The sequence below is a fragment of the Microcaecilia unicolor genome, chromosome 14 (genome assembly GCF_901765095.1).
Source record: "Microcaecilia unicolor chromosome 14, aMicUni1.1, whole genome shotgun sequence".
Classification (NCBI taxonomy): domain Eukaryota; kingdom Metazoa; phylum Chordata; class Amphibia; order Gymnophiona; family Siphonopidae; genus Microcaecilia; species Microcaecilia unicolor.
In genome coordinates this window covers 22,262,535-22,278,347 of record NC_044044.1, presented here as the reverse complement: position 1 = coordinate 22,278,347, position 15,813 = coordinate 22,262,535, and the positions used below count along the sequence as shown (strand labels likewise).

General features: G+C 44.4%; 2 protein-coding genes across 2 annotated transcripts in view; one reads left to right on the top strand and one right to left on the bottom strand.

Annotated features, from left to right (window-relative positions):
• Positions 1-12,341, bottom strand: part of ACHE (acetylcholinesterase (Cartwright blood group)) — a 67,621-nt gene extending 55,280 nt beyond the window's left edge. The window contains exon 1 of the mRNA XM_030187353.1: positions 12,220-12,341. The gene's annotated coding sequence lies outside the window, so the exon portion shown is untranslated. The remainder of the gene's footprint in view (positions 1-12,219) is intronic.
• The window catches only part of LOC115457015 (mucin-16-like), a 139,250-nt gene continuing 128,216 nt past the window's right edge, over positions 4,780-15,813 (top strand). The window contains 1 exon segment of the mRNA XM_030186440.1: positions 4,780-4,790. Coding sequence (XP_030042300.1) covers positions 4,780-4,790 — 11 coding nt within the window.

The following is a 15,813-nucleotide window of genomic DNA, read 5'->3' as shown; positions in this document are numbered from 1 at the left end:
ACTGGGTTTGGGTGTCACTGGCCCTGAAGCATTGGATGAAATCCCTTCAGCACTGCCCCTGGTGACAGAATATCTTAGAGAAGGTGTATCCTGTAGCCTCTTTCTCCAGGAACTCCTTGGACTTTGTTTTGATTGTCGGGTTCTCTAAATTGACCCTCTTACTGGTGTGGCTGCCTTTCATATCATGCAATAGCAAAAGGCCATCGAACAACTCAACGGTCTGTGGTTCTTAACAGCCATAGCTCCAGTAAGAGGGGAGGGGGAAAACTTTGCAGAAACAAGGTTGGAAGGGGATACCAAATGAGCCCTGGCCTTTCCAAACTTCATGCAAGGAAGATCTCCCAGAAGGTTTTGCAAAAGGATCAGTAAAGTCAGTGTAGAATCATATCAACCTATGAGTCGGGGTCAGGTAACCACCTGCACTGAACAGCTACACAATTAGACCCTTTTCTTGGGTTCTCTGTTGTTTATAGATCACACACAGTGCATGCACAAGGGGAAGTGATGTAAAAAGCAAGGTAAATATAGAAAGTTTAATTACCAGAGTGCTCTGGAAGCTCTCCTGCAGTCTGTGGATGCCTTGCTCTTCTCTGCTGCTCTGAAGTTCTGTTGTCAGGTTGCCAGATGGCTTCAAGCCATCCAGAACATGTTCAGCTAATCCCAGTCTTGCTTCAGTGCATGCTGGGACCTGTGGTACCAATTAACTCTAAGAAAAGAGGAACTACAAGTCTAGAACTGCACTTGGGTACAACCAGGTCCAAAACCTTGTGTCTTCGATGACCTGATAACCTTTAAAGTTCTGTCCGAGCTTTCTCACTTGTGTTATTCAGAAAACTGGGAGTAATGAGAAAAGTTGTTTGATTAATGAAGCTACATGGTTTACCTTTGTGTTTCTCGGGAGCTAAGAGAAGCCTCTGTGCTTACCTGAGGAGAGAACATCAGTGCAGAGAAGGGGAAATTCTACAAATCAGGCTCAAAAGTGAGCACTAGAGAAGGCTGGCACTAAGCGTGATTCTATTAAAAGCGCGTGGCTTTTATGGAATTGATTAGAGTCAATTACTGTGGCCAAACTTTGGGCACTAGACTGATGCCTGCTGAAACTAGGTACACATGTGGAGACCAAGTTGGATGTGCTGACCCTCTATTCTATAAGTATGCACAGGTCTCTTTATATTGTGGGTGTTGGATCCGTTCTATTTTGTGTTGGCTTACTTTTGTTTATTTATGTTGTCAAATTTGTATCACAGCTTTCTTGAGGCTTAGGGCATGCTACACGGCAATCTGTGTGCATCTACTAAATTAATTATTTACTAATGAAAGCATCAAAATACAGTTTATTACAATTATCTTGCCGCTAAGCCATACCGGATCACAGCAATTTACAATAATAATACAAACACTTAAAATCAACCAGAAAAGAACCCCATTTTAAAAAGGAAAGAGCGAAACAGTCACACGGAAGACATGCAAACCCTAAATATATCTAAGCCGCTCACCAAAATATAGTATCAATTAGACTTAGAAAGCCATCAATTACATACTGACTCATTAAAAGGAATAAGAAACAATTGCCAATCTCACCAAAATATTAAAGATCTCCCCCTCCCCAGAGATACTGATACCAACAAGACTAGAGATAAGAAAGGACTAGGGGAAAACAGTAGGTAGGCACATCAAGCACAAAATACTTGAAGTCCAAACCTGAATATCTACAACACATCCAGAAAACAATCACTGGAAAATAATACAAAATAGGGGCAGCAGGACGCCATTTTGGTTAGGAAGGCCAAACAAACCAACATCTGCCCTGGCCTCCAAGTTCCTTCGCTGGTGATGGTGTGTGGGACAAATGGTAGGTCGGGCCATGGCCATGGCATCTCACATTGTTTTGCTGCCTATGATACAAAGGCAAAGCCATGTTGTCATATACATATCCCACAGGACACCCTCCTTATGTTGGCAATGTGCCAAGGCATTCTTCTGCCTTTTTACGCTATCTCAAGTCTCAGCCTGATGATGTGACTTGTTCTGATTGGTTCCCTGAAGCTATGTATTCAAGAACTTCCACTCTGCCTTGCCCTTTGATAGGTCTCCTGTGAGTTCCTGGTGTGCTACTACTTCTGTCTGTTTTCTGTTACCAATCTTTGTTTGTCTACCATTTCTGATCCTGTTCTGCCAGCCATGGCCAGTGCTTGATTTCTGATAATGGTTTTGCCTGCCGATTCTATACTGTTCCTGATTCATTGGGGTTGTACTAGATTGTCTTACCATGTACTTCTCCAGCTTCCTATTATCTAGCAGCCAGTGTCTAACATTAAAGTCTGTAAGAAATACTTTTGAGTTAGTGCTTTATTTCTTGGCAACTTCCGAGTACAAGAAGACTGAACCTAAAAGGAAAGGTGGCCATGGATTTCCTGGTGTCCCCCACCGAGTTATATCATCTGGTTGTGACACGTGTACTGGATTGACCTGGTAGCTTAGTGATAGCACTGTTCACTGCCATGTAGAAGGTCCTGAGTAGGACCTCCCTCCGTATTTGGCATTGAGGTAGAAATGCTCATAGATAATGTTTCCAAAATGGCTACATACTTTTGACAACCTGCTTGCCAATTCCTGAGATGTTAATCAGTGGAGGCCTGAATGGTCTGGAGGCCTAAAGATGGCCACTGTATCAGACTATCAGGCTCATTTTTGAAAGAGAAGGATGCCCATCTTTTGACACAAATCGGAAGATGGGCGTCCTTCTCACAAGTTCGTCCAAATAGGTATAATCGAAAGCCGATTTTGGACGTCCCTAACTGCTTTCCGTCGCAGGGACGGCCAAAGTTTAAGGGGGCATATCGGAGGCATAGCGAAGGCGGGACTTGGGTGTACCTAACACATGGACGTCCTCGACCCATAATGAAAAATAAAAGGGCGTCCATGACGAGCACTTGGACGACTTTACTTGGTCCTGGTTTTCTTACGACCAAACCACAAAAAGGTGCCCAAACTGACCAGATGACCACTGGAGAATTGGGGATGACCTCTCCTTACTCCCCCAGTGGTCACTAACCCTCTCCCACCCTCAAAAAAATCTTTAAAATATTTTTTGCCAGCCTCAAATGTCATACTCAGGTCCATGACAGCAGTATGCAGGTCCCTGGAGCAGTTTTAGTGGGTGCAGTGCACTTCAGGCAGGCAGACCCAGGCCCATCCCCCCCCCCCACCTGTTACACTTGTGGTGATAAATATGAGCCCTCCAAAACCCACCAGAAACCCATTGTACCCACATCTAGGTGCCCCCCTTCATCTGTAAGGGCTGTGGTAGTGGTGTACAGTTGTGGGTAGTGGGTTTTGGGGGGCTCATCACACAAGGTAAGGGAGTTATGTATCTGGGAGAAATTTCTGAAGTCCACTGCAGTGCCCCCTTAGGGTGCCCGGTTGGTGTCCTGGCGTGTCAGGGGGACCAGTGCACTATGAATGCTGGTTCCTTCCATGTCCAAAGGGCTTGCATTTGGTCGTTTCTGAGATGGGTGTCCTTGGTTTCCATTATCGCCGAAAATCAGAAACGACCAAGTCTAGGGACGACCATCTATAAGGACGACCTAAATTTCAAGATTTGGGCGTCCCCGACCATATTATCAAAATGAAAGATGGACATCCATCTTGTCTCTATAATATGGGTTTCCCTGCCCCTCCATCGGGAAGTTTTGTGCGGATGTCCTCAGCAAAACTTGGGTGTCCCTTTCGATTATGCCCCTCCACGTATATTTGTTGTTGGGGGGGGGGGGGAGGAGTGGGATCTAAAATAGGAAAAAATCTCTTGGTTGCTGTGAATCTTGAACCTTGAATGTGGGCTCATGACCTCAGATCCCATTTCTGGTTATGACTGACCCAGAACTACAAAAGAGCAGGAGGAAAATTCTGGGTCACAACACAAGCTATGCTTTTATCAAACATCTGTACAGCCAATGATTATCTCAAAGGTGGACTTCTTTAGGCAGCACCAGAAGTCTAGAATGGGATAAGGTTAGCATAATTGTCTTAAGAGAGGGTGTTCCAGAAGCCCCACCTCAAAACATAAATTATTGAGTGCTCTTCTCTATGGTGGATAAGGAGAGCGTCCCAAGGAACTTCTCCCACCTCAAACATGATCTAAAGGCTTTTAATATCAAAAGAGAAGGTGGGTGCTGTAACACTAAGAGCTTGTTTGTTTTCTGGATGATAAGGAAAAGTGAAGCCACTATGAACATCTCTATGTGAGAGCCAAATGAGAGCCAAATGTATAGAACAATGATGGCCCCAAACCATGAGTCATACATTAGAGCTCACTGCAGAACCCTGCAATCAACGGGCTTTGAGTCTGTCCACTGATGATCATAATACCCTTTCCCTCTGGAGACAAGAAAAAAGACGGTAGAAGAGAAGACTGCAGTATTTTTTTGAGTCTGTTTTTATGTACATTAAGGAGCCTTGAAATAAATCACAGGATAAAGTCTATGCAAACACCCTGACAAAAACCAGACTTAGAAAGGGTGTTCCCAACAGTACGTCCAAAGATCAATGTTCAGCCAGTTTCAAAACATACCTATATTTAGCAGTGTTATCCATGTAGACAGCAGTGCCGAATACAGATGCATAACTTGCAATGTCCACATAAGACGCTCGAAGTTATAACTGTTATTTGCCCCACCTACATGTTGAATTTGGACATTCAGGAGGCCATTTTGTAGTCTTTTTCATGCATGTATAGATATGGCCTCTTTTAAGATGTTGACCAGTGCACAAGTACGTGCGATGACTTCATGGTATGTGCATGGGTGGAGTTCTCAACTAAATGCAAAGATTATAGAATAGATTAACATATGCACAAGAGCAGGTGTTAAGTGTTGGTGCCTGAAATGTAGGGCATGATTTCTGCTGTTTACACTAGTATTTTACAGAGATACATAAGTGCCTATACTAAACAGGAGCCTACTTGCCCTTCTTAAACCAGAAGCCCTGTTGTAAAATTAGCCTCACAGGGACTGAATATTGCTGCCTAGATACACAAATTATACATCTAAGTGGTTCACAGCACAACCCAAACCGCAATCCCTTTTTGGATGGATAATTTTGGTTGCATAATGATTGACATGAAATCATCCATTCAAATGGCCTGTATTTAAAAACACACACACACACACACACACACACACACAAAACACACTTACATGATTGGCGCTGATGCCACTGTCCACATAAATGCTTTTCAATCTTGGGTTGAGCTAATAAACTGACCTCTGTGCCAGAACCTGCTCTAAACCCAACTGGAAGGCATCAAAGCCAACCTAATGCTCTAAAGATGGTTGGAGCTTCTCGATTCATTTATCTGCATGTCCCGGGATTCTTTTTTTTTTTTTCATTGACTTCAATGATCAATGACTTCAGTTTGGTACACCAGCTATAAGTGCATACTTCATTTAAATACAAGCAGTATCACTCTGTTTACGGGCAACTGGCTAGCCCGTCTTGTGTCTTTTCCTCTTGTGTGCCACTGAAGCTGCTCAACCCATCTGCTACACAAAGAAAGGGTGGGGGTGGGGAGTGAGCCCCGTTTCTCACTGGCTCCCAGCCTTGCGATGTACAACTGCCTGTGCCCTGCAGCAGATATATATCCCAAAGCTTACAGCCAATGAGGGATGGTGAGGAGCGAGCCAGAACCACCTCGCCCTCTGTCATTGGCTCCCAGCTTTATGAGGTACAACTGCTGTGTGACACAGGTAGTTGTACATCACAAGGCTGGGAAGCTGGGGAGAGTGCTTGCTCCCCACCCCTTCTCTGCATGCCAGAGATATTGAACAGCTGCAGTGGTAGCAAAGTGAAAGAATACTGGGTGGGCTAGGGAATTGAAAGACCGATACTGCATTTAGGGGTCCTTTTACTAAGGTGCGCTGAAAAATGGCCTGCAGTAGTGTAGACGCGTGTTTCGGGCGCACTCAGAATTATTTTTCAGCGCACCCACAAAAAAAGGCCTTTTTAAAATTTTTGCCGAAAATGGACGTGCGGCAAAATAAAAATTGCCCCGCATCCATTTTGGGTCTGAGACCTTACCGCCAGCCACTGGCTTAGCGGTAAGGTGTCACGCGGTAACCGGGCGGTAATGACCTACGTGCACCAAATGACACTTGACGCGCGTAGCTGATGCACGCCAGAAGTTTAAAAAATATTTTTTGGATGCGCATAGCGGATGCGCACCAAAACTGAAATTACCGCGAGGGCCATGCGGTAACCGGGTGGTAACTCCAATTTGGCAAACATAGGCGCCTATCCAGCTTATAATCGAAAGTAATCGCTGGCTATTTCCCGACACAAATCGGGATATGGCTGGCGATTTCGCAAAAGCGGCGAAAAGCGTATAATCAAAAGCTACATTTGTGATAGCTTCACCGCTTTCCCTTCGCCTCGCTGGCGAAAGTTCAAAGGGGCGTGTTGGCGGTGAAGCGAAGGCGGGACATGGGCAGGCTTGGGCGTGGCTACCAGATGGCCGGCTTTCGCGGATAATGGAAAAATAAAACCCGGCGATAAGCAGTATTTCGCCGGGTTTACTTGGTCCTTTTATTTTCACGACCAAGCCTCAAAAAGGTGCCCCAACTGACCAGATGACCAACGAAGGGAATGGGGGATGACCTCCCCTTACTCCCCCAGTGGTCGCCAACCCCCTCCCACACTAAAATTATTAAAATACAAACCTTTTTTGCCAGCCTGTATGCCAGCCTCAAATGTCATACCCAGCACCCTGACAGCAGTATGCAGGTCCCTGGAACAGTTGTTGTTGGTTGCAGTGGACTGCAGAAAGGCAGAGCCAGGCCCATCCCCCCCCCTACCTGTTCCACTTTTGGTGGGTAATGTTGAGCCCTCCCAAACCCCCCAAAACCCACTGTACCCACATGTAGGTGCCCCCCTTCAGCCCTTAGGGCTAGGGTAATGGTGCACACTTGTGGGCAGTGGGTTTTGGGGGACTCAGCACACAAGGGAAGGGTGCTATGCACCTGGAAGCTAATTTGGTTGTTATTAAAAGATGTTTGAAGTGCCCCTAGGGTGCCCGGTTGGTGTCCTGGCATGTGAGGGGGACCATTGCACTACAAATGCTGGCTCCTCCCACGGCCAAATGCCTTGGATTTTGCCGGGTTTGAGATCGCCGGCAGTTTTTTCCATTATCGCGGAAAAACAAAACTGGCAATCTCAAACCCGGCGAAATCCAAGGCATTTCGCCGGCTCACACCGTATTATCGAAAAAAAAGATGGCCGGCCATCTTTTTTGAAAATACGGTTCCGGCCAGCTGTTGCGCCGCCGCCAAAATAGATTGCCGGCGACCTATTTCGCCGGCGACGTTCGATTATTCCCCTCCACGTGGCTTCGTAAAAGAGCCCCTTAGGGCTTCACTTACAAGGCCGCGTAACTTTGTAAAAGAAGCCCTTAGTGGCTTGACTACAGTTGCATGTGATAAGTCCTATTAACATTTTTACAAATTGACTGTGCCTTAAATCTATAACTACATTTAGGCGTTGACTGTACTATTGCAAGAATAAATAAATGACACTACACTGGCTCTTTATGGTAACTGAAATAATGCTAACAAAGGGTGACACCCTGGTTATCTGCAAGCTAAACTTCAGTCCCGAAGCTCTACACTTAACCAAAATGCACTGTATTTGCAATTGGCCTGTTGTTTTCTAGAGAGACACAGTCCAAGTTATATTTTTTCTTTCGGAATTTGCTTGAAACAAACATGGAATCTTCTATTAAAGGTGCATTTATAATCTTAATCAATCACTCTGCTGACTTATGAGTATCTGCTTCAATGAACTAAGAGGGACATCCTGGCAGGTGGTAAGGATCCTCTTCCAAGGATTAGTATTGTGACAGCATTTTCGTAAATGTTTGTGTGGCCTGGAATTTGACAGGACTAAAATCTTTCCAGCTCAGTGGTGTACTTGGGCTCTTTGGCTTTCCTACCAAAGAAAAGTGCATGATGGGAAGCCAAGGTCATAACAAAGACACGGAAAGATACCTCCTTATGAGCATTCTCAGATGCAAATTCTGTCTCCTGTGTCAGCAGTGCTTTCCATCCTGGAAGGATCTTCATCGTAACCACTGGAAAATGCCACTTTTCCCTCAGTGTGTTGCTCTGCTGAAGTGTCGTATTTAATTAAAAATGGAAGTGAGTGAGATAGAGCAGAATTGCTCCCTTTCCTTGTGCCTGATGGTTGCTACGTGGGAAGGAACTGAGCACCACAATCACAAGGCAAAAAAGGTGATGACGGCCTCAAGAAATGAAAGGCCCACTAGTGAAACTCAACAAGTTTTACTGGATCCTTCAATAGAGTTTGAGCTATTTTTCCAGTGGGCTTTTCATTTCTTGAGGCCAGCTTCATCGTTCTGGTTTTTCTGCTGTATGAACCTGCAGGAGCAGAGACTATTTAATAACAAACACAGCTTGACAATTCTTTCCACCATAACCATGAGCTCTAACACCCCTTCCCGCAACAAATACACATACTCTGACACCTTTTCTCCATGTGAACCTATAAACTCTGAAATCTCTTTCCACTAAGAACACACTCCCTGAAGCCCCTTCTCACGAAAATCTCATAAACCTTCTTACCCCAAATACATATCCTACAACCATGCCCATCATCAACTTATACACCGACACCCATTCCCAACATAAAACGATAAACCTTGATAAAAATGCAACCTGATCCCTCACCTTCCAATACACTAACATATTCCGACATTCCTTTCCAAAACCTTGACGCCCCTTCATATCCCCAACGCACACATCTTAGTACCTCTTAAGAACACAAATCCCCAAATCCTGAAACCCTTTCACACACACACACACACACACATATGAATCTTAACAATCTTTCTCACCCACCCCCACACACGTAGGGACCAAGATGCAGGTGTCACAATGGGACACTCTTAGTCCCAATTCTACAATGGCGTCTGGGTGCGTCTAAGCTGTTATAGAAACACTAACGCAACGCCACTTTGGAATGCCGAAAGTTAGGCACATCAACTTATGCCGATGGCTGGTGTATGTTGACATACCTACCTGCACCATGCAACATGTGCAACTGATAATATTCTATAAGTTGCGCTTGTCACTTGGTGACGCACCTGCGACATGCCCGTGCCCGCCCACATGTATGTCCCCTTGCAATTATGCGCTAACCCCGGATTCTATGTAGGTTGCCCAAAGTTAGGCACCCATCAGCCAATTATTGAGGTTGACTGGAGTTAATTGGCACTAGTTTGGGCCCACAACATGATGAACAAGAAAATCCAAAGTATCTTGCATGCAACCCAAAAGAGGGTGTGGCCATGGGAGGGGCATGGGGGTTAGGGGAGGTTCCAAACGCAGCCAACTTGTGCTCCACAATCTGTGCTAGGTTTCAGGTGGGGTAAGCCCGCAACGCCCTTATAGAATGACGCTTAGTGCAGATTTTTCCCGTTGCCTAACTCTGAGTAGCCCAAGCAACTACATGTGCCAGTAGCACGTACGCATATAACTTTCTATTACTAGTGCCAATCCTGCGTGGAACTGCTAGTATTCAGTAACAGAGAATTGGCTTTACAACCCGCCACGCCATCCCATGCTCCAAAAACACACAACCTGATATATATTAAGAACATAAGTAATGCCACGCTGATTCTGACCATTCAACCCATCAAGGCCAATCTAAGTCACTTGCAAGAAGTATCCAATGTCCCAATGAGGAGATTGGTTCCATTTTTCACCCCCAGCTCCGAGAGGGTGGCGTACCTCAAGTAGACCTCCAGAAATCAGGACACGCTAGGTCAGTCTGGCTTTCATGATATCCACAATGAATATGCATAGGATAAACTTGCATTCACTGCCTCCATTATTTTTTTTTTTTTTTGCAAATTTATCTCATGCATATCCATTGTGGATATCATGAAAACCTGACTGGCTGGGTGTGTCCCGAGAACTGGGTTGAGAACCCCTGATCTAGACAAGGGTTCTCAATCCAGTCCTCAGGGCGTACCCAACCAGTTATGTTTCTAGAATATCCATAATGAATATGCACATGACAGATTTGCATGCAACGGAGGTGATGCTTGCAAACCTATCTTTTGCATATTTGCTAAGGCTATCCCGAAACCCTGACTGGGCTGAAAACCTACTCTAAACCTTGTTTTTGCAATCCAGCTGTACTACTGGCCTTGACTAAATCCACAGCTTAACTGTGCATTCATTGAAACACATTTTCTTCAAATTGTTTTAAATCTGCTACCTGTTGGTTTCATGCAGAGCTCCCTGGTCCTACCCAGTGGCGTAGCCACAGGTGGGCCTGGGTGGGCCGGGGCCCACCCACTTAGGGCTCAGGCCCATCCAACATGGTAATGAAAATGCTGCTTTCCACAATATTGGCACCATCACATGCTCAGTTTTCAGCACATGCCTGCTGCAGACTACCAAGGTGCAGACTGGAGAGAAGCATTTTCCCACCAGCTGAAATATTTTTTTGACGTGGGGGTGGGGGAGAGAACATTTGGTGCCCGCCCACTTTTTGGCTAGGCCCACCCAAAATCTGCTGTCTGGCTAGGCCCCTGGTCCTACCTCTATGTGAAGGAGTAAATACAGCGAAGGGCGACGAAAATGATAGTGGGGATGGGACGACTTTCCTATGAAGAGAGGCTGAGAAGGCTAGGGCTTTTCAGCTTGGAGAAGAGACGGCTGAGGGGAGATATGATAGAAGTGTATAAAATAATGAGTGGAATGGATCGGGTGGATGTGAAGCGACTGTTCACGCTATCCAAAAATACTAGGACTAGAGGGCATGAGTTGAAGCTACAGTGTGGTAAATTTAAAACGAATCGGAGAAAATTTTTCTTCACCCAACGTGTAATTAGACTCTGGAATTCGTTGCCGGAGAACGTGGTACGGGCGGTTAGCTTGACGGAGTTTAAAAAGGGGTTAGATAGATTCCTAAAGGACAAGTCCATAGACCGCTATTAAATGGACTTGGAAAAATTCCGCATTTTTAGGTATAACTTGTCTGGAATGTTTTTACGTTTGGGGAGCGTGCCAGGTGCCCTTGACCTGGATTGGCCACTGTCGGTGACAGGATGCTGGGCTAGATGGACCTTTGGTCTTTCCCAGTATGGCACTACTTATGTACTTATGCTTACCCAATCCTCCTCAAAGCTCATTTTATAAACCTCTATCATATCCCCTCTCAGTTGTCTCTTTCCCAAGCTGAACAGCACTTGCATGTTAATCTCTTTTATCATTTTGATTGCCCTGCTCTGTACCGTCTCTAGTTCCTGTATATCTTTTTTTTTTGATGTGTTGAACAGAAATGCATGCAGTATTCAAGGGTGACTACACTATGGAGTCAGATAGAAGCAATATATTTATTCCTCTTACTACTACTACTTATCATTTCTATAGCGCTACTAGACGTACGTGGCACTGTACACTTGAACATGAAGAGACAGTCCCTGCTCGACAGAGCTTACAATCTAATTAGGACAGACAAACAGGACAAATAAGGGATAAGGACAAAGAGTAGCAAGATTCTATGTGGAATCCCAAAGAGTAGCAAGATTACAGAATCCCACAGTAGCAAGATTCTGTGCGGAATCCCAAAGAGTAGCAAGATTCCGGAATCCCACAGAGTAGCAAGATTCTGGAATCCCAAAGACTACTACTACTTATTTCTATAGCGCTACTAGACGTACGCGGTGCTGTACACGTGAACAAGAAGAGACAGTCCCTGCTCGACGGAGCTTACAATCTAATTAAGACAGACAAACAGAACAAATAAAAGAAAAGGGAATATTAAGGTGAGGATGATAAAATTCTGGCGTTTCATTTGCTGTTGCATCGCTTCCCATGTTAAAACACACAAACACCTCGACATCCTTTCCAGTTCCCAAACATGCATAAGCCGACACCTCAACACACAACAGATCACAAATTCTGACATCCCTTCCAACCCAAAACACATAAACCTCTGATACCCCTTCCCAACACAAACATATACAATCTGACACCCCTTCCCACTTTCAAACAGCATCTTCTTGACTCCCTTCCCGTCACAATTCTACGAACTATGACACCCTTTCCTTAATGAAACACCCTGCCATCCCTACCCACTCAAACACACAGAACAACTGAACCTCCTCTGATAAAATATTGCTATCAGATTCCTGCTTACCTATTTATAATATAAGCAGTTTGCAGGGCTGCTGTACAACACAGATCATTCTCTGCTGGGCTGACAGGTCTCAATGACTGCAGATCTCCAAGCCCTGCCCTAAATCACTGCCTCTCCGAAAACCCACCTTCTCTGCAGACATGGCACACGGAACTGCAATGTTTGCTTTTTCACCTTTGCTGGGTTAAGGCTTGAATTCTGGCATAAGATATCATGAGAGCCTGAGAATTGCTTTTCTAGGCTTTGTCTATCCAGACAAATGGTGCTACTGATGTCAGCTGTGAGGTTGTCTCGACAGGATCCCAGCCAAACAGCATAATATAGAAATATTATATCTGCTAGGAATATTTTCTAGAAGTCAGGCTTCTAGGATTGAATGGGCTGAGTTTGCAGTGACATGGAAAATGTCAACGATATATCTCTTGTCGTTGCGTGTCGTCATCAAATGAAAATGGACAGAAAAAAAACCCAAGCAAATTAATGCTTTATCATTTGTTAATAATTGTGCGCACTCTTTCAAGAAAGAGCGCCGTATGTGCAAAGAGGGAACCAACTGCCCATGTACAAACATGGGTGCACAGTGCCCCCTCTTTCAAAAGACTGTGCTTTGCTCCCGTGACAAAAAAAGTGGCCGAACAAAAATGAATAAAGTAAACATTCCTGGAAACAACGCGAGAAACGATACGAAACAAAAATTTTCTGGCTGCTCATCACTAATACATATTTTCTCCATGTAACTGGAAAGGACTGATGTCAGGAATATTCCTTCTGTTACTCTTCAGGATAGGAGAGAGACTATATCTGATAACCTTGTTTTGGTCCTTTCTCTGGGGGCACGAAGGGTCAGGGTCACGGATTTGATATACTGCCTTTCTGTGGGTACAACAATGTCACTAGTTGGCTCATAATCTAAGTGCCCTGTTTACTAAACCGCGCTGTTTTTAGCACGCGCTAAAAATGAGCACAAGCTAACACTAGAGACACCCATAGGAATATTTCTAGCCTTAACACATGCTAAAAATGCTAGCACGCCTTGGCAAACATAGTAACAAAGTACGGTCCATCCAGTCTGCCCAATAAGATAAACTCATTTTACATGGTATGGGATAGTTTATACCCGAGTTTGATTTGTCCTTGCCTTTCTCAGGGCACAGACCATAGAAGTCTGCCCAGCACTTTTTTTTGTACTAAAAGTTCTGAAGATTCTGGAATCCTAAAGAGTTACAAGGTTCCGGAATCCCAATTAGTAGCAACATTCCATGTAGAACCTCAAAGAGTAACATAATAATATAGTAAATGACGGCAGATAAAAACCTGTATGGTACGGTCCATCCAGTCTGCCCAACAAGATAAACTCATTTTACATGGTTTGTGATACTTTATACGTACACCTGAGTTTGATTTGTCCTTCTCATTCTCAGGGCACAGACCATAGAAGTCTGTCCAGCACTGTTGTACTAAACGTTCTGAAGCTAACATCAAAGCCCCTTAAAATTTACACTTCAGCCCATCCATATCTATTTAGTCACGATCATGGCATAGACCGTAGAAGTCTCCTCAGCACTCTTCTTTTACTAAAAGTTATGAAGATTCTGGAATCCTAAAGACTTACAAGATTCCGGAATCCCAGTTAGTAGCGACATTCCATGTAGAACCCCAAAGAGTAACATAGTAACATAGTAAATGATGGCAGATAAAGACCTGTACAGTCCATCCAGTCTGCCCAACAAGATAAACTCATTTACATGGTATGTGATACTTTATACCCGAGTTTGATTTGTCCTTCTCATTCTCAGGGTGTAGACCGTAGAAGTCTGCCCAGCACGCTTCTTGTACTAAGTTCTGGAGCTAACGTCGAAGCCCCTTAAAATTTACACTCAAGCCCATCCCTATCTATTCAGTCTCGATTAGGTAGTAGACCGTAGAGGTCTGCCCAGCACTGTTTCGCTTCCCAATTACCAGCGTCGCCACCCAATCTCCGCTAAGATTCCGCAGAACCATTCCTTCTAAACAGGGCCCTATGTTTGTACCTGGGACAATGGAGGGTTAAGTCCACAGGTGTGATAATTGTACAGCTTGTACCAGAGTTTAGCTTTGACAACAGGTTCTATATTTGTCGCTGAAAAAAATCAGCACGGGTGGAAAATGTGACCATGCATATTCTATAAACCGCGCCTAATTTTAGGTGTGGTTTATGGAATATGTGTAATGCTGTCCACTCAACTAAAATTTAGGCGCAATTGTTTACACCAGTGAAAACCTGGTGTCAATGCCCACGCTTAACTTTAGGCATGGAACGGGTTATTCTAGAACACTGCACGTAAATTTTAAGAACGCCCACAACCTGGCCGTGTTCCTTCCATGGCCACACCCCCTTTTGAGATCCACGTAAAATTTACATAGACTACTTTATAGAATACGCTTAGTGAGTAGTGCACATAAATTCTAATTAGTGCCAATTAGTGCTGATAATTGCTCTTTAACATCCAATTATCGGAGCTGATTGACTTGTGAACCAATTGAGTTGCATGTGCAAGTCAGAATCCGCTCAGATTCGTACACGCAATGCAAGTCGCACAACATAGAAACTGGGGGTTAATGTCTACCGAGTACACAGCACCCCTTGGTTCTGTGATAGGTCGAGGACTACCATGTGGGGAGACTGGGCCAGTACTAGTTTAAGGGAGCAGTGCCCCCTGTTGAGACACTAGGCCAGTACCAGCTCAGAGGGAAGAGCGCCCTCTATTGTCATGCTAAGACATTGGGTCAATCCAGTACAGGCTCAGAGGGAAGGGCACCCCATAATAACATCATGCATTGGGAAAGGGGTTGGGATCTGATATACTGCCTTTGGGTCAGTAATAGTTCAGGGGAATAGTGCAGGTTACATCCTCTGTGCCTAGAATTTTTTTTAACATAAGAACAGTCATACTGTCAAGCCAGGTCACAAGTAACTGACAGAAGCCCAAACCGTGGCAACACTCCATACTACAAATCCCAGGACAAGCAGTTGCTTCCAATGTCTGTCTCAATAGCAGACTATGGATTTTTCCTCCAGGAATTTGGCCAAACCTTTTTTAAACCCAGATATGCTAATTGCTGTTACCACATTCTCTGGCAAAGAGTTCCAGAGCTTAACTATTCATTGAGTGAAAAAATATTCCCTCCTATTTGTTTTATTTATTTATTTTATTTATTTGTTACATTTGTATCCCACATTTTCCCACCTATTTGTAGGCTCAATGTGGCTTACATAGTTCCGAAGAGGCGTTTGCAGACTCCGGTGAGAACAAATACAAAGTGACGCTGTGGTAAGATAAAGTTCATGTGGCACAGCCACAGTAAAGAATCGTCTAATGGAAGAGTTGGGTTTTGTCCATTACGTACTTCAGTTATGTTGTGTTGCAGGGATCAGGCATTTAAGTTGGATCGATGGGGTATGCCTTTTTGAATAGGTTAGTTTTAAAAGTATTTCCATGTAACTTCCTCGAGTATCCCTATCTTTGTACTTTTGGAATGAGTAAAAAAATCGATTTACTTCTACTCGTTCTACACCACTTAGAATTTTGTAGACCTCAATCATATCTCCCCTCA